Below are 21,110 nucleotides of genomic sequence, written 5' to 3' on the forward strand. Positions count from 1 at the left end.
GACAGGGGCATGTACGTCCGAGGATGAGACCCAAGAGCATTCCTCTGGACTGTACCCCTTCCAATGCACCAGGTACTGTATGCATCCACAGAATCTACGGGAGTCAACAATGGCAAAACAGAAAAAAGGGGAGTAATATGGCACACTCTGGAATTTAGCAGAACTCCACTGGCAGGGAGGAGAGTAAAGAGGTGCACAGTACCTTGCCTTCTTTCTGGAAGCATGTCTTACTGCATTTTGGTGACCAGGAGAGAACCTCAACACAGAGCCAATCAAAAGAGGGGTTGTGCCTCTGTAACCAAGGGTAACCAATAAACAGCGGAAACTTAGGTGAGGAAATAACTTGGAATTGGATTATCTCATGGTGAAGAGCCCCTACTGTCATGGACATCGGAACAGTGTCATGAGTCACATGGGCAGTCTGTAGAGGTCTCCCGTCAAGAGACTGAATGGCAAGTGGAGTGTCATGCAGCTGCAGCGAAATCAAGTGCTTTGCTATAAAGGCAGCATCAATGAACAGGCCTGCAGCCCCAGAGTCGATTAAAGCCTGAATCTCGAAGGACGACTTAGCCCAAGAAAGGGTAACCGAAACCAGGGGCTTTTCTTTCTTAATAACTGGGGACAAAACAATGCCACCTAAGGACTGTCCCTTACAGGACTTCAAGGTTTGGGCGTTCCCTGGACGGGTAGAACAAGACTTCAAAAAGTGACCTGCCTGGCCACAATAAAGGCACAATCTTTTTCTCCTCCTAGGGGTTCTCTCATCCACAAAGAGACGTGTGAAGCCCAAGTGCATGTGTTCATCTTCACTGACCAACTTGGTACCAGGAGGCATGAGAAATGAGGGAGGCAAGTGTGGGACTGCAAAGCTCAGAGACAAATGTACAGGAGGCTTCCGCAATCGGTCCTTAAAGGAGAGTCTTTCTCTGAGTCTGGAGTCAATGAGGATGGCAAACATGATCAACTTCTCCAGCTCAGTGGGTATATCTTGGGCTGCTATCTCATCCTTGATGGTATCTGAAAGACCATGAGAAAAAGCAGCCATGAGGGCCTCATTGTTCCAAGCAACCTCTGCTGCCAGAGTACGGAATTCAATGGCATAATAGACAACAGTTCTCGTGCTCTGTTTGATGGACATGAGGCACTTGGCAGCAGAAGCAGAGCAGGCGGGAACGTCAAATACCCTTTTAAAGGAGGGCACAAATTCAGGGTAACTCAAGACAAAAGGTTTTTGCGTCTCCCATAGAGGGTTTGCCCAGGCTAAGGCTCTCTCAGAAAGCAAAGATATCACGAAACCTACTTTGCTTCTGTCCATGGGAAACACCTGGGGCAGCATCTCAAAGTATATTTTAACCTGGTTGAGAAAGCCTCTGCATTGGACTGGATCGCCCCCAAACTGCTGGGGAAGCGGAGTGGAACCAGGCATACCGCCTTATAGAGGTAATACTCAAAGCGGGTGTCTCCACAGAGACTGGAGCAGAAGCAGGGATGGCCTACAACACAGGTTGTACTGGAGCAGCCACAGTGGGGGATTCCAGGTGAGCCGTGCGACCCAGGAGCATTTGTAATGCCATGGCAAACTGATCCATGCGGTGATCCTGTTCATCCAATCTGGAAAAAATATTACCAACAAGTGGATTGACTGCATCTTCTGAATTCATGGCCTTCGCCTACTGTCAGAAACCATAAATCAGACATGAATCACATGGAGCAAAACCACTGGGTGGACTCGCTCTGTTGATGCCCGCTGAGTAGGCAGATGACAGGTCCCTCTCTGCTCACTGTGCAGGGATAGACCTGTCAGAGCCCCGCTGTTCTCTATGGTGAGATTGGAAGAAAATGGAAAGCCTATCAGTTTACATCCGATCTCATCCAATCCAATCCACTGGACAGATGGCGAACGTATCACCTTCCATCTGTTTTGAGCAGATCTTGTTGGATCGGATGGCAGGCGGGTGTCAGCTGACACATCTCCGCTGATATCCACCTGCCCATAGAAGTCAATGTTTGGCCCACTCAGATCCGCCTGAAAAACGGACAGGCAGATCTGAGCAGGCCGATTGTGTGAAAGGGGCCATATAGTCATACCTGGAGTGAAATAAGACAGGAAGTGACCACACAGGGGCTACCAAAGTTCAGCAGCACTCAAAAGTAACAAGCAACAAGGTATGAAAAAAGGTAGAGAAAAAGGCAATTGCTTATGGTACAAAGTGTTTTAGCTTTAGTTAGGTTTTGCTTTTACTTTAGAGTGTTTTTGAGTGGAAATATCCTTTAATATTACAAAATGGGTTCTTGGTAGCCACATCATCCAGGAAAGGGTAGTAACTTATTTTTCATAGATCATAACAATTACATTTCAACCATGCAAAATATATAACATTAAACATATGATCTTGAGCCATAATCTGTACCAGCGAAACTGCATCCAGGAATCATCTACAGGAGGTGGCAATGGAGTCGAAATGGTGGACGTGCTGATATCACCAATAATCTGTAGAGCTTCCTTTAAAGCATGGTACATTCTCAACATTTCATCACGTTTTTGAGCCTGCTCAGCTGACTCCTCCATCAAACTGCTCTGGTCCTCTGAAGAATATAATTGAGCAAGCAGTTCTCTGTGGATAAATGCTTTTACCTGTTGTAAAAACATAACAAAAACAAATTAATCCACATAAGGTACTCCATTAGACATTTTCTTGTAGCACCTTGTATATAAATATTGTTTCAGGATCTTTAGAAGGTTGAATTCTAGATGGCCAAAGACATCATGGGGTTGGTTTACTAAAACTGGAGAGTGCAAAACCTGGTGTAGCTGTGTATGGTAGCCAATCAGCTTCTAACTTCAGCTTGTTCAATTAAGCTTTAATTAAGCTCTCCAGATTCAGGAAATCAACCCCATATCTATGATTTAGAGAAAACATTATTGAAGAAGATGTTACAGAACAAACCATATAGAAAAGAACAAAACATGAACGAAAAGTCCCAATAGCAATGTAATATTTATGGACCATGTGACCAAGAGCTACCTGCCTTGCCTGCAAAACAATGCAAATAATTTCTTTTAACCAAAATGGCTAACTGTATATCTACAACATCAAGGGCGTAGTATAGATAAAGCCTATTATATTATAGAGTCACTTATTGCAAACTGCATACAGCTGTTTCAGGTTTGTTGGCCATCATCAGTGCAGGGTAAGGAAACCATTTCTTTTACAGAGTAGGGCTTGAGAACCAACAACAAAGTATAACCATGAAGGTATGGTGGGGAGGGACTGAAGTAACCAAAAAGGCCCCCAAAGAACTAGCACGTGGCACAGTAAAACCTACTTTGAACAGAAGGTATTGAAAAGTCTTGTTCCATCACATATCCCAAAAATAAGGGAATAATTCCTGAAGAAAAATTAAATTTTACCCGCTTTTATAGTTCTTTACCTAACAGCTGATTTGGTTTGAATCTCAACCACGACACTACCTGCCTGGAGTTTGCATGTGCTCCCTGTGCCTGCATGGGTTTCCTCCAGGAATCCAAAGACATGCTGGTAGGTAATTGGCTCCTGTCTAAATTGGCCCTAGTATCTGTATGCATAAATGTCAGTTAGGGATGTTAGATTGTAAGCTTCTGGAGGGCTGGGACGGGTGAGAATATACAATATATATGTAAACACTGTGTAAATGGATGGCACTATATAATTACCTGAAATAAATAATAATAAATAATAATTTTATGGACCCTAGTGAGACCATTTGAATTAAGGCAACCATACAAAGTATTTTCCCACTTGCACAAGCAAAGTGAAATTCCCTTTAAAGCAGTAACCTTTCAAATTTTAAGATCTCAATCCAAACAGGACACTGATGAGATAAAGTGTAACAAGAAAAAGCTATTTAGAGTGGAGCTTCACAGTCTACTCAAATCTAGTGCTGGAAGCTTTGGAGACAGATCAGCATTAACTCATCTGGAAAACATTCAGTGAAGCACTGAATTTAGGATGATCTAAAGGTAAAGGAAGATGCAACAAAAAAAATTACGATAGGGTGCTTCATGTTTTGTACAAGCCACATATGTGTATTCTGAAATCAAGTCACATAACAAATATGCACTTATAATTGCCAGTGTCAAGATGACTTGTATAGATACAAAGGGCTTTTTATCTTTTATAACATCAATCCTCATTCACTATTTTTGTACATATGTCTCCTAAAACTTTCATATGAGCATGTGCTGTTTTACATCTGGTCAGGAATTGTATTTATTGTATTCATTTTCTTCTTTTTTAGGACAATTGAGGAATTTTGGTCTCCTTTAACAAGTTGATTTAATAAAACGAAGTTAGGAGGCTTGCAAGCATTTCAGGAACACATGTTCCTTATAACACGGGCTGCACTCAAACAGCGACTCTGCCTACTGTCTCAATCACCTCTAATGTGACATTTAATTGAATACATACACATGTGCTCCACTGTGGAACTTGATACAAACTTGCTGCATATGAACTAAAATTCACTTCCCACCTAGAAGAACTGACTAGCCTGTTATGTTTCCAAGGGCTTGAATCATTATTTCAGTTTTTTTACATAGTATTTGCTAAAAGTGCTGTTTCAAATACTACTGTCCTGTTTCACAGATACATTATGTACGAATACTAGATGAACTTATACAAATATTTATTTTTATTAACTAGTTGCTGACTGCGCGCCGTCAATCGAATCAATTGGCACTCCTGCGCAAATCGCCGTAGCTGTACGGCAGGCACTTTAAGGAGTATAAGGGGTGAGCCGGGCACGTCCCTAAGGAGCCGATGCGCGTGCCTGGCGGCTGTGATGTCCGCCGGGCACCCGTGATCACTCCTGACAGAGCGAGAACAGGGATTTGTGTGTGTAAACACAAATCCACATCCTGTCAGGGGACAGGAGACAGATCGTGTGTTCCTAGTATACACAGGAACACAACGATCCATCTCCTCCCTCAGTCAGTCCCATCCCCCCGACAGTTAGGACACACAGTGAAAGAACACATTTAACCCCTTGATCGCCCCCTAATGTTAACCACTTCCCTGCCAGTGACATTTATATCATAATCAGTGCATTTTTATAGCACTGATCGCTGTATAAATGCCAATAGTCCCAAAATGGGTCAAAAGTGTACGATCTGTCTGCCACAATGTTGCAGTGCCAATAAAAATCGCAGATCGCTGCCATTACTAGTAAAAAAATAAAATTAAAAAAATGCCATAAATCTATCCCATAGTTTGTAGATGCTATAACTTTTGCACACCCCAATCAATAAATGCTTATTGCAATTTTTTTTTTTTTTTTTACGAAAAACATGTAGAAGAATATATATCAGCCTAAACTGATAAATTTTAGTTTTTTAAATTTAGGGATATTTATTATAGCAATAGATTTTTTTTAAAATTGTGTTTATTTCAAAATTGCAGCTCTTCTTTTGTTTATAGCGCAAAAAATAAAAACCACAGAGGTGATCAAATATCACCAAAAGAAAGCTATGTTTGTGGGAAAGAAATTTTGTTTGGGTACAGTGTCGTATGACTGCGCAGTTGTCAGTTAAAGCAACGCAGTGGCGTATCGCAAAAAAACGGCCTGGTCATTAAGGGGATAAATCCTTCTGGGGCTGAAGTAGTTAAAGTGATGTTAAAGCCTACTTTTTTATCAATCTCAAATGCTGCTGAATTGCTGTCTGATATATTCTATTCTTGAATGCTATATATTTTAATTTCGTATCTAAATGAGATGGTCCCCCAGGCACTGGCTACAATGTTTAAAGAGTGGCTCTGTTCTTATGCAGGATCCTAAAGAGCCACCCTTGCATGCATGCCGGAGAGCAGTGGCTGTGAGGCTGTGTGCATCAATGCAAACATGCAGCCCCAAGGCAAGCCGTTCTTCTGCTCCATCCTCAAAGGTAATTGAGGGCCAGCTGCTACCGCCTCCACTCACCTTTTGTTACTGATACTCAAGGAATTTGCTCCCTTACTTGGAAGTTTTGGGAGGTGGCGCTTGGTGTACTGGAGCTTATGTAAATATGTTTGCACATATATGAAGAAAAATGTAATGGAGAATATTATACAGATGGTTAAGGTTGCATTAATCTGGAGCATTTACTACTTACATTTAATACTTACTTTAATGGTTCAGTACTATGTTAAATTCTTTCAGATTTTTTTTCACTTAGTTCTGGATAGAGCATACAGTGGGAAGTGTTAGAGCCCATATCAATTATTTACTGCTCTTAGTTTTCCTACTGGAGAGATTTCTCCTCCTCAGTTCCTGTCCAGGTAACAACTTCGGAAACAGTTTTTTTTTTTATCTACTAGGAAGGCATCAACAGTCATCAACACCTAATGGATTATCTAAAGGGATATACAGAGAATGCATTCTGAAAAAAAAAGCCGACCTTACGTGGATTGAAATTCAACCGATTCAGCAGGGACCAGCCAATTTTCAATCCATCTATGGGCAGGCTGGTTTTACAATAGTCAATCACTTTATTGACTTCTGTATAACCAGCCTGTCAGGTTATTATGACTCGATCAGTGCTGCTGGCTATAGTCGTGAACACTGATCACTGTATTCTGACAGGAGGGAACTCTCGATAAGTGTGTTGATGTGGGGTGTGTTGATTGATCAAATAATTTTTTTCCCTTCAACCCGCTGGTTGAACAAAAAAAAAGATGCATCATCCATGCCCTGCCTAAAGCCCCATACACACTATCAGATTTTCTGCTGATTTTTGTCTTCAGATTTACCAAAACCATATAATATAAGGTCAAACCTTAGGAGTTTCAATTTGTATGCAATCAGGCAGACCCCTGCACTGAATGCTTTTGGTAAATCTGAAGACAAAAATCAGCAGAAAATCTGATAGTGTGTATGAGGATTTAGTGTTACAAAGAGAGGAAGTAATGGTAAATCTCCCCAAAAGGGGCACACAAAGTGATACAAACTTGGCAGAGAATTTAATCCTTTCTACTCTATTTCAATTAAAAAAAAAAGGTGTTTGTTAGATTTTAACTTTAAACAAAGAAGAACATAATGATGTTAAATATAGGGCACAGAGCACTGCGTAACATGTTCTACTCTTTATTCATAGCAACTAATTAGTCATCATGTTTCACTATTCTGATTGTTTTAAATGATGAAGAAAATATGAGTAGTTTTACTGGGTTGAAGGGCACTATAGTCTTTTTTGTATGTTTTTTATATACACATGTAAAAGTGGTCAACTTATTGTAAATACTTTTTATTAAAATGTGTTAATGTAATGTACATATAATACATTACCAAACATACAATACAATATAGCAATGTATGCAACCTAAAATACAATATGGCCGTGTTTGTACCTCCTCATTTTTATATATTATATGTAAATATCTATGCTAAGGTTACCATTTGTCCCCGTTTCCCATGGACAGTTCCCATGGTGAGGGGCCTTGTCCCTGGAAAATTGGCCCCCCCAGATTCGTACCTGAGAGCAGGGCCCCATAGCACATTGCAGTACGCAGCCCCTGACTCAAGGCACACGTCAGCAAGTGTCAAATGAAAATTGAGTGGCTAGAGCAGCTTGCATGTGCATGACTATCATGTTGTTGTGCACAAGCAGGCTGCTCCAGCCATGCCATTATTCACTGATGCTTGCACAGCGTGCCTTCAGTTGGAGACTGCACACTGCAATGTTTACACCAGCCTTTCTCAAACTTTTCAACAAAGAGGAACCCTTGAAATAGTTCTCTGGTCTCGGGGAACCCCTGCTAAAAATTAGAAATCTACAACTCATGATACATTAGTTTGATGGTCAGTGGGAAGAATGGTCCTTACATTTGTGGTCATTGGGAAGAATTACCTCCTTACAGATAGCTAAAAAGATCAATGGTGTGAGTGGGAACTTATATGAGAGGCAGAAATTGGCCAATGCTGAAGGAACCCCTAGCAACCTCTGGAGGAACCCTAGTTGAGAATCACTGGTTTACACTATGCTACCTGGATACCTGGGGGACAATGCTGATGCTGAGGGAGAGCTATGAAGTCAGAAACAAGTCACAATTTGTGAGTTACTTGCCTGGGCCCTGAACACCGTTGCATTACTTACCCCTGACACCAGAACTCTGTACATGACTTAATTTTGACCCCTGCACTCTCTGCGTTACTTATTCCTGACCCCTGAACTCTGGGTGTTATTTTATCCTAACGCCTAAACTCTGTGCGTTACTTAATCCTGACCTCTGCACTCTGCGTGTTACTTAATCCTGACCTGTGAACTCTGTATGTTACTTATTTCTGACTCGTACACTCTGGGTGTTACTTACTCCTAACTCTTGAACTCTGTAGGGTTGATTTACTAAAGGCAAAAAGACTGTGCACTCTGCAAGTGCAGTTGCACTAATTTTCCCTAGTAAATGTTAATGTGGTAAATATTTGTAAAGAATACCCAATCAGTTGTAAGGATAATTAAAAAAGTATTTTTGTTTGATTAAAAGATGGAAATCAGCAGAGTTTTACCACATTTACTAAGCTCTGGGGAAAATGAGTGAAACGGCATTTGCAGACTGCACAGCCTATTTGGCAACAGGAAATCCACTCCGTGTGTTACTTAATCCTGACCTCTGGACTCTATATTTTACACGCCCTTTTACATACCTCTTTAATCCCTTCCCACGCTTACTGCAATGTGGTCACACCCACAATTTGCCATGGTATGTTATGTACACTGCATCATTGTCCTTTTCATGGTGCCCAGGGTATTTTGTTTTTACACCTTCAATGTCAGCCTCTTGTTCAAAAGTCTGTGATCAGATGTTTCAGGGCGTATTAAAAATGGAGGTGTGGTTATGTGGGTGTGGCTACAAGTGAGGGAGTATTTTTGTGGCGTTGGGTAAAAGAGGGCGTGGTTAATGGAGTATTCCTGGATTTCATTTGAAAATCCTATAGCCTTAAAGAGGAGTTCCGCCCATCCCTTTAAAAATTAAAAGTCAGCAGCTACACATAATGTTTTTCACCTTAATGCATTCTATGCGTTAAGGTGAAAAACCTTCTGTGCTGCAGCTCCCCCCCAGACCTCCCCTTTTTCTTACCTGAGCCCAATCTGATCCAGCAATGTGCATGAGCACAGAGGCACCAGCCACTGTCACTCTCCTCATTGGACAGATTGATAGCAGCAAAAGCCATTGGCTCCCGCTGCTGTCATTCCAAAGCTCTGACATTGGAGCAGGGGCAGTGCCGAGTCCCGCTGTCTGTGTCAGTGGCTTTCCGTGGGGGCACCCGATGAAGAGGAGGGGCCTGGAGCAGCAGCAGGGGACCCCAGAAGAAGAGGATCAGGGCTGCTCTGTGCAAAATCACTGCACAGAACAGGTAAGTATAACATGTTTGTTATTTGTATAGGAAAAAAAAAATCTAAGGTTTAGTATTAGTTTAACCATGACCCCCCTTCAGCTGACAATCAGTGACTTATAGTAGGCATATTTCTGTTCTTAGAGATGGTCATCTAAAGATAATTGACAATACACCAACTAAGGCACGTCATCACTGCTCGAACATTAGAGTGTATCTATAGTAAAGCCTTTTTTAGCATTGTATAGGGTGTATAAACGATTAGGACATCTGCTAGGTTCTTATTGTTCAGAGAAGAAAGAGACGCAAAGTGCCAAAAGAAGAATCAATGAAGCGTCACGTTTTACTATACTTATTTTGTTTTGTGATGCATTGTGATTTACCACAACCCTAATGAAGGGCGTATGTCTGAAATGCATTGGAACTTTGTTATGATAAATAATATGGATCTATAAATTACTAGACACTACATTAATCCTTCTTTTGGCTCTCTTATTCTCTTTCTTTATGATCACACCCATGGTTTCAACACCACCATCCTGGTGCTTGTAGACTGAAAGCTGCCTTCTGCAATTATTTTAATAACAACAAGAACAGAAAACATATTACATCCATAACACAATATAACATCAAAGCCAGTGTCACCTCTCACTTGCAAAAGGTTTGTATTTCTGTTTGTGTTATTGTAGGGGATATTCACCCTATTTGTCTAGTTGAAACTTTTAGAATTGTCACAATTAGTACTGTTTTGGGCTTTAGACAAGTTACTCCTCACTTCCTGTTGTGTCTCTGGAGCAAAAAGGGAAAGGAAATCTCTACAATGGGTGACATACAGAAAAACAAAAATACCTTAGCCCTTGTACACACGGTCGGACATTCCGACAACCAAATCCGTCGGATTTTGTCCGACGGATTTTGTCCGATGGATTTTGTCCGAAACAGTTGCATACACACAGTCGGACAAAGTTGTCAGAAAATCCGATCGTACTTAATGTGATGACATTATTTCGTTAGGATGGGACTACGTTCAGGCTAGTAGCCAATAGCTTTGGTCTAGGAATTTGATCTGAGCATGCATGGCACTTTGTCCGATCGGAATTCTCTACACATGATCGGACAAAGTCCGATCCGATCATGTCGTCAGAAAATTTTATAGCCCAGCTGGAAAACTTGGTCTGTCGGATACTCCGACGGAAACAGTCCGATGGAGCCCACACACTGTCGGATTATCCGACAACGCGGTCCTATAGGACATTGTCCATCGGAATGTCCGACCGTGTGTACAAGGGCTAAGAGGGGTTCTAACATCCTCTACTTCATCCAAAGCTAACAAAAAAAATGTTTTGGCTATAGATAAAAACACTACAAACAATAGCTTTACTCAGTAAGCCACAGCAGGAGATCAAAGATGGCGACTATTAGTTATTCCACATTGGTTTTATGTTAAAAAATATCTAAGCCCGTGACCTAAAATTGAATATATTGCAACTTACTATTCTTTTGATGTGATCACTGCATTTGTTTTTATATTTCAGGCTAAATACTTTTTAAAGAAGTACAGAAATTACCTGAAGACCTTGGCATAAATGCAGTGCCCTTGTCACTTCTTATGAGCTGAGCTGAAAGCACAATGTTATCGTCCATCTGTAAACTATTAACTCCCCACCACTGGGGATGTGCGAACGGTAACTTTCCCTGATCGGGTGTTCAGCGAACATCCGAACAAACGGGTTGTTCGACCGTTTGTTCGCCCCCTGAACTGACCACAATGCATTGCGATGCTGAACAGTGTATTGCAAGCCCTGATTGGCTGAAGCAGTGAAAGCTTCAGCCAATCAGGAGCAAAGAGCATTGTCATTGGACACTGTCATCATGACTTTATCCAATCATGGCTCATTCCCGCCACAAGTATTCTTTCAATGGCAGCCATTTTTAGTGTGATTTTGCCGTGGAGAGAGAGAGAACAGGGCTCTGTTCAGTGTTATTAGTCAAATAGTGTGCTATACTGTGCTATTTGCTTCAATTGTCAGTGTAGAATATTAGTTTAGTGTCAGTCTAGGGATGGTGTGAGTGTAGTGAGGAGGACCATCATTCAGCTTTGCATAGTGTGCAGCTAGAGTAGGGACAGCTCATATAGTTTCAGTGTAGTGTAGTGAGACCATGTCAGTAATCTTTACATTAGTGTATAGCTAGAGTAGGGACAGTTCAGGTAGCATCAGTGTAGTGACAGTTGAACACCATCTATTTGATTGCGTTACTGTCAGTTTAACGGCATATAGTTCTGTGTGTGTTACTGCCAGTTTAATGTCATATAGTTTTGCGTGCGTTACTGCCAGTTTAAGGCCATATAGTTCTGTGTGTGCTACTGCCAGTTTAAGGCCATATAGTTCTGTGCGTCACTGTACGTTTGGTGCATTATATTGCAGTATATTATAGTGTATCCATGGAGTGTGTCTGTGTAGCGTGAGTACTCAAATTAAAGTGCACCAAACACTGCTTTACATTGATTAACCACTTGCTTACTGGGCACTTAAACCCCCCTCCTGCCCAGACCAATTTTCAGCTTTCAGCGCTGATGCACTTTGAATGACAATTGCGTGGCCATACAACACTGTACCCAAATGAAATTTTTATCATTTTTTTCCCACAAATAGAGCTTTCTTTTGGTGGTATTTAATTACAGTTGGGAGTTTTTTTTTTGCTAAACAAACAAAAAAAGATGCAAAATAAAAAAAAATAAAAAATCATGTTTAATAGTTTGTTATAAAATTTTGCAAAGAGACAAGTGTGCAGTCCCCTGCAGTTGCCAGAGTGGATAAACGTGCCTGCTTGTCCACATCTATTCCTGCCGTAGCCCAAACATCGGCCATTGAGGAGACAGCTGTGTTATTTGACCACAGTGTCAACCACTCGCTTTTGGTATAGGTTTAGGTTTTTGATTCTGGTATAGGTTTTGGTTTAGGTTTTTGATTTTGGTATAGGTTTTGGTATAGGTTTTTGCTTTTGGTATAGGTTTCATGGGCACAAGGACTGTTAAAGTAATAATAGTCTTTGTTTTTGTTTAAAAATAACAAACATGTTATACTGCAGTGGTTTTGCATACAGCAGCCCCGATCCTCCTCCTCTCAGGTCCCTCGTCAGTGCTCCTGGCCCCTCCCTCCTCTCACGTGGAGCCATGGTTCGGCCCCACCCTCTTTCTCTCCTCATTGACTCACTGACTTTGATTGACAGCAGCGGCAGAAGAAGAAGAACGGAAGGCGGCGGCGACAGAAGACCGGGCCACCGCCTGTAAAAGAGCTATAAGAAGGCGCGGTGGCCCGGCAGAAGAACCGAAGAGGGGGACAAGACCCCCGAAGTCGGGAGAAGAGGGCGGAGAGGAAGAAAGCCGGACTCCTCCGCTAGCAAAAGAGCTACAAGAAGATAGCGGAGGAGTCCGGCGAGAAGACCCCCGAAGACGGAAGACCCCCGGAGCTGTGCAATAAAGTATTTTATCTCGTGTGTTGTGTTTTTTTTGTACTTTTATTTTACAGGTGAATGGGTAGGGGTACATTGTACCCCATACTCATTCACATAGGGTGGGGGGCCGGTATCTGGGGGCCCCCTTATTAAAGGGGGCTCCCGGATTCCGATAAGCCCCCCGTCCGCAGACCCCGACAACCAACGGCCAGGGTTGTCGGGAAGAGGCCCTTGTCCTCATCAACATGGGGACAAGGTGCTTTGGGGTGGGGGGGCGCTCGCTCGCCCCCCTTTCCTGGCCGGCCGGGTAGCATGCTCGGACAAGGGTCTGTTGTGGACTTGGGGGGCACCCCCGCGCCGATTTTTTTTCGGCGTTGGGGTTCCCCTTTAAGTCCATTCCAGGCGGCGGGGCCAGCGACGTCTCCTTCACGGGCCCCGCCTACCTGGAGACGCGCTCGAAATGAGCGGACTTTCCTCCGCATGTGTGGGCGAGTCCGTTCATTTCAAAAGTAGAGCGGATTGTATGGCGGACTTAGTCCGCCGTATTAGTCCGCTCAAAAAGTGCCGTGTGTGGGCAAGTCCGTTCATTCAAAAGTTTGGACGGACTGTCTGTCGGATTGTCTGACGAACTTAGTTGGGCAGACAATCCGCCCGTGTGTACGCGGCCTAAGAATGCATTAAGATAAAAAAAACTTCTGTCTTTAGAACCACTTTAACTGCTTCCCGCCAGCGCTATAGCCGAATGACGGCTACAGCCAGGACCTCAATTCCCGGGAGGCCGTCAATAGATTGCTGGGAGGCCATCAATAGATGTCCTGCCGGCATGAAATATAAAACATGAAATATATAACGTGAAAAAGAAACAAAGGAACCACACTCTTATATCATAAATTACATATCTTAAATCACCATAGTGAATAAACAAAAAAATCTTAATTTAAATTATAATTGTTATCCAAACGTGCCTTCCACCAGAGAATAAAGAGATCCGTATTCCACCATGTGCACCACACTCCTCTACGGGGGTCAAACTCACCAGATGCCTCTAATATGTAAGCCTTAGGTTTGGTATATATCAGCTGTGTTAATCACTGGTCCTCACCAACCCAGAAAACGACCGCTGCAGGGGCTCAAACACGTACCATAAAATAGTATATTTTAGTACACTATAGTACTATATAGTGTAATTCTGTTTATTTATTATACAATTTCCCAAACATCAGAAGCCCACTTAATACTAGCTATGTACATCAGATAAATCATCAACAAGCAAAATATAAATCACCCAGAGGGCGCTGTCACCATGTCCAGCCGTCAGAGGAGAGCATGCATTCCTTTGCAGACACTGCAAGCACTTCCAGGTAGAAGGCAATGGTTAGGTGGAGCGTACGTGTCACATTCGGGAGAATGTGCTAGTCACCTGATAAATGGTTTTCAAATTTTTGTACAAATAAATATATCTGAAAAGTGTGCATTTTTATTCAATACTTTGTAGAACTAACATTCGATGCAATTACAGCTTCCAGGTTTTTTGGGTTATGTACCAGCTTTGCATATCTAGAGATTCAATTTTTTCCCCTTTCTTCTTTGCAATATAGTTTAAGCTCTGTCAGATTGGATAGAGAGCGTCTGTGAACAGCAATTTTTAAGTCTTGCAACAGATTCTCAATTGCATTAGGTCCAGGCTTTGACTGAGCCTTTCTAACACATATGTGCACCACAAATATGCTTTGACAAACCATTCCATTGTAGCTCTGGCTGTATATTTAAGGTCGTTGTCCTGCTGGAAGGTGAACCTCCACCCCAGTCTCAAGTCTTTTTCAGACTCTAATGCCGCGTACACACGAGCGGACTTTTCAACATCCAAAGTCCGAAGGACTGAGTCCGTCAGACTATCCGATCGTGTGTGGGCTGCAACGGACTTTTGACTCACCAAAGTACGAAGGACTTTAGAATATGGAACATGCTTCAAATTTTTCCGAAGGAACTCCGCCGGACCCGGTCCCCTTCGAAAAATCCGCTCGTGTGTATGCTACTCCGACGGACTAAAACCGACGCTAGGGCAGCTATTGGCTACTGGCTATGAACTTCCTTATTCGAGTCGGGTCGTACGTCATCACGTTCGAATCCGTCGGAGTTTAGTGTGATCGTGTGTGGCCAAGTCCGTTCGCCCGAAAAGTCTGTCAGAACTCCGTCGGAATTCCAGCAGAACTCCGACGGAACTCCTTTGGAAGTCTGTCGGACGTAAGTCCTCTCGTGTGTACGCGGCATTAATTTAATTTCAAGATTGCCCTGTATTTGGCTCCATCCATCTTCCCAACAACTCTGACCAGCTTCCCTGTCCCTGCTGAAGAAAAGCATGGTGTGTTCAGGGTGATGTGCAGTGTTAGTTTTCCACCACACATAGTGTTTTGCTTTTAGGCCAAAAAGTTAAATTTTGGTCTCATCTGACCAGAGCACCTTCTTCCACATGTTTGCTGTGTCCCCAAAATGGCTTATCACAAACTGCAAATGGGACCTCTTATGGCTTTCGTTCAACAATGGCTTCTTTTTGCCATTCTTCCATAAAGGCCAGATTTTTGGAGTGCATGATTAATGGACAGATTCCCCCACCTGAGCTGTGGATCTCTGCAGCCTCTCCAGAGTTACCATTGGCTGCTTCTCTGAATAATGCTCTCCTTGCCCGGCCTGTCAGTTTAGATGGACGGCCATGTCTTGGTAGGTTTAAAGTTATGCCATACTCTTTCTATTTTTGGATGATGAACTGAACAGTGCTCCATTGGATTTTTAAAGCTTGGGATATTTTTGTATAACTTGCCTTAAACTTCTCCACAGCTTTATCCCTGATCTGTCTGATGTGTTCATTTGCCTTCACGATGCTGTTTGTTCAAACCTCCGAGGGCTTCATGGAACAGCTGTATTTATACTGATTCTATTTACGAATTAGGCGACTTCTGAAGGCAATTAGCTCCACCAGATTTAGTTAGGGGTATCAGAGTAATGGGGGCTGAATACAAATGCAGGCCACACTATTCAGATATTTATTTGTAAAAAAAAACATTTATTATTTTCCTTCCACTTCACAATTATGTGCCACTTTGTGTTGGTCTATCACAAAAAAGTCCAATAAAATACATTTACGTTTTTGATAGTAACTGTATAACCCTATGGGACTGTAAAGTTTATTATGGTGGCAATTGTTTTTTAATGAACCAACTTTCTCCTAGTGAGGTCACACAGATTATCATGGCTGTTTCCTGTAAGACTTTAGGGGTTATTAAAAACATGCAAACAAGCATGCATTTTGCTCTGAAAACAGTAAAAAAAGATAACAGTAAGAAACTCTGCCTTGTTAGAATATCCTTTAAAAGCTCCCTGCAAGTCTTCCCATGGAAGAGATTCCTGTATCGTAATCTACAGAGGGAAGCATTTGATAAGATGCAGCCAGTCTCCCTGACTGTCTTGTGGGAGCTACCTAAAGGCCAGCAGGAGCAAAAAGGAAGTTCAGGGGCTTTTCTCAGCATTAATATTGCTATGGAAACTATTTCCTTGGGATTAGCGTCAATCTGGGCTTGATATAGAAAACAAGTACCATAGACACATAGCAACAAGAGCAAAAATGTATGTTTAGTGTGGTGGATCTAAACGGTGTGTCACACATTCACTAACACGAAAAATACTACTACTATCCCACAGACGTAATATTTAATTGCCAACATAGAATTTCCAACCAAATGACAGAAGAGACTACCATCCATTAGTGCTCCCTAAACCACAAATTAAATTAGTAATTAAATAGTAACATTAATTATTGCACTTTAACATTATTTTACTGTTATTGTCTTTTCCGGCCATCATCTCACAATAGGCCAGGCAGGAAAAGGATAATAATTACCAGTAAAATAATGATAAAGTGTAATAAATAATGTTATCATTTTATTACTAAATTACTTTGCGGTTTAGGGAGTAGTACTGGATAGTAGTCTCTTCTGTCATTTGGATGCAAATTCTATGTTGTCATATGACATCCTCCCAGGATCGCGCCTTGTGTGCGCTCCATGGACCGTGCTCCAGCTCAATCTGTCACCCGCTGTATCCACTGGACACGGCTGATGACAGCTCACTATACCGGCCCGCTGTCAAGACCATGTGATCGATGTGGCCAATTACAGCACATCACATGACAGTTGTACACAATGAAAGGCTTTGTTACATGCCTTTCGTTGTGTACTATTGTAATGAACTCTGTGATTGGTCACAGTCATCACATGGTACAGACAGGGCCAATCACAGCCCATCTATACCATATGATTAGATGTGGCCAATCACAGCTGATCACAATAGTAAACACTGAGTGATTTTCTTTCAGAAAAAATTATTGCTTTTAACTGTAAAATGCAGTGTAAAACGTGTAAAAATAAAATAAAAAATCCTGATTACTTCCCCAAAGTATTACAGTGTTACTGTAGTAAAACTGTATTGCTTTGGTCACTGAATGCAAAAGAAAATTGTGAAACATTTTTTAAAAATGTAATAAAAAAATTAAAAAATTAAAAAAAATGTATAATTTTTTTTTTTTTATACTGTCATCAGTCACTGAAGAGGTTAAAGAAAACCTTTCAAAATAGAAATATGGGAGTTGACAATGCTGACTTGTTTTTAAGCTCTGGGCCATGATTCTAATTCTGCCTTCTCTACCTAGGGAGACACATACCTCTGAACGTTAGAACTTGCGACAGAAAGGTGCGGTATACATGGTTCACCACAACAAAAATTGGATGTGGCTATATTGCGTTGAATATTGGGCATTACTTAAATGTATATATGATATGTGAGCTATACAAAGGGATAACCAGGACAACACAATTTAGTGAAATTGTGTTTCACTAAACACACAGCACATACATATAGCAAAATCCAACAGTGTACATGTATGCTAGACATGTGCAGAGCAAAATATTTTGTTTCGGAATTTCGTTTTCGTTAGTTACTCCCAAAATTCATTTTTATTTATTTCGTTTTTCGTTCAAAAATTGCATTCGTCCGAAAATCCACATGAATTACGGTCGAATCTGTTTTTGAAGGCTTATGGTGTCTGTCGAATGTATAAAGAAGATTCGACGGAGCTAGTACATAGCATACTTTGTGTGAACCTTAGAACCCTATTAAAGTCTATGGGACTCCAACGTTCAAAATCTAAAGTGCTAATTTTAAATGCTAATATGCAAGTTACTGTCCTAAAAAGTGTTTGGGGACCCGGGTCCTGCCCCAGGGGACATGCATCAATGCAAAAAAAGTTTTAAAAACGGCCGTTTTTTTCGGGAGCAGTGGTTTTAATAATGATTAAAGTGAAACAATAAAAGTGTAATATTCCTTTAAATTTTGTAGCTGGGGGGTGTCTATAGTATGCCTGTGAAGGGGCGCATGTTTCTGGTGCTTAGAACTGTCCCTGCACAAAGTGTCATTTATGCAGGAAAAAAAGTCCTTTAAAATCACTCGCTGCTATTATGAATTGTCAGCTCCGTAATACAGTGAACACTCATTGAAAGTCATTGATAAAAAATAAACAAAAAAGCGTGGGGGTCCCCCAAATTCAATTACCAGGCCCTTCAGGTCTGGTATGGATATTAAGGGGAACCCCGCGTCAAATTAAAAAAAAAATTGACGCGGGGGTCCCCCTAAAAATCCATACCAGACCCTTTATTCAACCACGCAACCTGGCAGGCCACAGGAAAGGAGGGGGGATGAGAGAGTGCCCCCCCTCCTGAACTGTACCAGGCCACATGACCTCAACATTGGGAGGATGCTTTGGGGGTCTGTGGCCCCTCAAAGCACATTGTCCCCATGTTGATGCAGAGAAGGGCCTCATCCCCACAACCCTGGCCGGTGGTTGTGGGGGTCTGCGGGCGGGGGGCTTATCAGAATCTGGAAGCCCCCTTTAACAAGGGGACCCCCAGATCCTAGCCCCCCCCGTTTGAAATGGTAAGGGGGTACCCTACCATTTCACAAAGAAAGTGTAAAAAATAGTTAAATAAGACAAACACACTTTTGAAAAATTCCTTTATTAAAAATAAAAAAAAATAAAAAAAGATTCCAGCGGTGGTAATCCACTCTTGTTATCCAGCGACGGATGATCATTTCTCCGGGGTCCAGCGATGGCTCACCTGAATCAGCGCAGCAAATCCATCCATCTTCTGTCTCCCCGGAGGAGACACTGCGGGGATTCCGGCGGCCTGTCATTTGTTATATGCGGAGGGCGGGGCCACCCGTCACCTGACCCCGCCCCCTCTGACGCAAGGGGAAACCCGGGCTTCCCCGTGACGTATGGGTGACCGTTACATCAGAGAGGGGTGGGGTCACCCATACGTCACGGGGAAGCCCGTGTTTCCCCCTGCATATAACAAATGTCAGGCCGCCGGAATCCCCGCTCTCTCGTCCCCCCCTCTTTTCCTGCGGCCTGCCAGGTTGCTTGCTCGGATAAAGGGTCTGGTATGGATTTTTAGGGGGACCCCCACGTCAATTTTTTTTTTAATTTGACGCGGGGTTCCCCTTAATATCCATACCAGACCTGAAGGGCCTGGTAATTGAATTTGGGGGACCCCCACGCTTTATTTATTTATTTATTTATTTATTTATATCAATGACTTTCAATGAGTGTTCTCTGTATTACGGAGCCGACAATTCATAATAGCTGCGAGTGATTTTAAAGGACTTTTTTTCCTGCATAAATGACACTTTGTGCAGGGAGAGTTCTAAGCACGGGAAACATGCGCCTCTTCACAGGCTTACTATAGACACCCCCCCCCCCCCCTGCATGATATTTAAAGGAACATTACACTTTTATTGTTTCACTATAATCATTATTAAAATCACTGCTCCAGAAAAAACTGCAGTTTTTAAAACTTGTTTTTGCATTGATACATGTCCCCTGGGGCAGGACCCAGGTCCCCAAACACTTTTTAGGACAGTAACTTGCAGAATCTTTTCTTTCTGTCAAATCTTTTTTCTCTGTCGAATATTTTCTCTATATAATCTTGGACTAATAGAGGTAAGGTTAGGCACATTCGACCACAGGTTCTATAGACACAGATTGTTATTGTCAGAGTCACGTCGAATCTCCTATTCTATATCGAACTGTTGTAACAACGAAAATGAAAATAAAGCATTTATTTATGTCGGATCTTTCGTTTTTCGGATTCTGTGCTTTCGTTATCGTTTGTCAAAATGAAAACGAAAATAGCTGAAATTCAGACGAAAACAAATGCACATGTCTAATGTATGCTAATTAAACCAATTCCTAACTAAAGGCTACCTAGGTACAACAATCCCATGGGAACAAGCCAGGGTAAGTATGACAAGCCAGGGTCAGGCAAGGGGTCAGGATGGCAGGTGGAATAGCAGGGGAGGGCTGGAATAGGAAATGCAGGCTCGACAGGACTAAGAACAAGCAAGCTAGCATAATATTCAGGCAAGAAACATACAGAAAGAACAAAATAGTCTCCCAGCAGCCTGTCTCGGGTGGTGGTTAATTAACGCCTTAGTGCCAGCTCCTGTCACCCCTTTAAGGGGTTCTGAATGTCAGAAGGTGGAATCAGGCTTCCCAATCATCTGATCATTATGAGTGCCTGTCACAGTGGTCACAATATTATTATTATTATTATACAGAATGTATATAGTGCCAACCGTTTACACAGCACTTTACAATATGAAAGGGAGACAATACGGTTACAATACAATAAAATACAAGAGGATTAAGAGGGCCCTCCTCAGAAGAGCTTACAATCTAATAGGGTGGGGCAGGTGGTACAAAGGGTTGTAACTGTGGGGAATGAGCTGATGGAAGTGGTAAAAGATTAGTTGGAGTTGTGATAGGCTTCCCTGAAGAGATGAGTTTTCAGGGATTGCCTGAAGGAAGCTAGAGTAGGGGATAGCAGGACAGGTAGTGGTAGCCAGTTCCAGAGGATGGGAGAGGCTCTAGAGAAATCCTACAGACAAGCATCGGAGGAGGAGACAAGGGAACTTGAGAGTAGGAGATCTTGAGAGGAGCGTAGAGGACAGTTTGGGTGATATTTGGAGGCAAGATTGGTGATGTAGCTCGGGGGTTGAGTTGTGAATGGCTTTGTATGTTGTGGTTAGTATTTTGAATTGAATTCACTGGGCGATCGAGAGCCAGTGTAGGGATTGGTGAAGAGGGGTGGCAGACACTGAGTGGTTGGTAAGGTGGATAAGTCTGGCAGAAGCATTCATGATAGACTGAAGAGGGGATAGCCTATGGAGAGGTAGGCCAACGACAAGTGAGTTGCAATAAT

The 21,110-nt window shown here is 42.3% G+C and overlaps 1 protein-coding gene across 1 annotated transcript in view; it reads right to left on the minus strand.

Moving 5' to 3' along the window:
• DNM3 (dynamin 3) overlaps window positions 1-21,110 on the minus strand; it is a 514,556-nt gene that overhangs the window by 112,092 nt on the left and 381,354 nt on the right. The window contains exon 20 of the mRNA XM_077453003.1: window positions 2,412-2,635. Coding sequence (XP_077309129.1) covers window positions 2,412-2,635 — 224 coding nt within the window. The remainder of the gene's footprint in view (window positions 1-2,411; window positions 2,636-21,110) is intronic.

The sequence above is a fragment of the Lithobates pipiens genome, unplaced genomic scaffold (assembly GCF_037356315.1).
Source record: "Lithobates pipiens isolate NorthernLeopardFrog02 unplaced genomic scaffold, aLitPip1_a1.2 Scaffold_23, whole genome shotgun sequence".
NCBI lineage: Eukaryota > Metazoa > Chordata > Amphibia > Anura > Ranidae > Lithobates > Lithobates pipiens.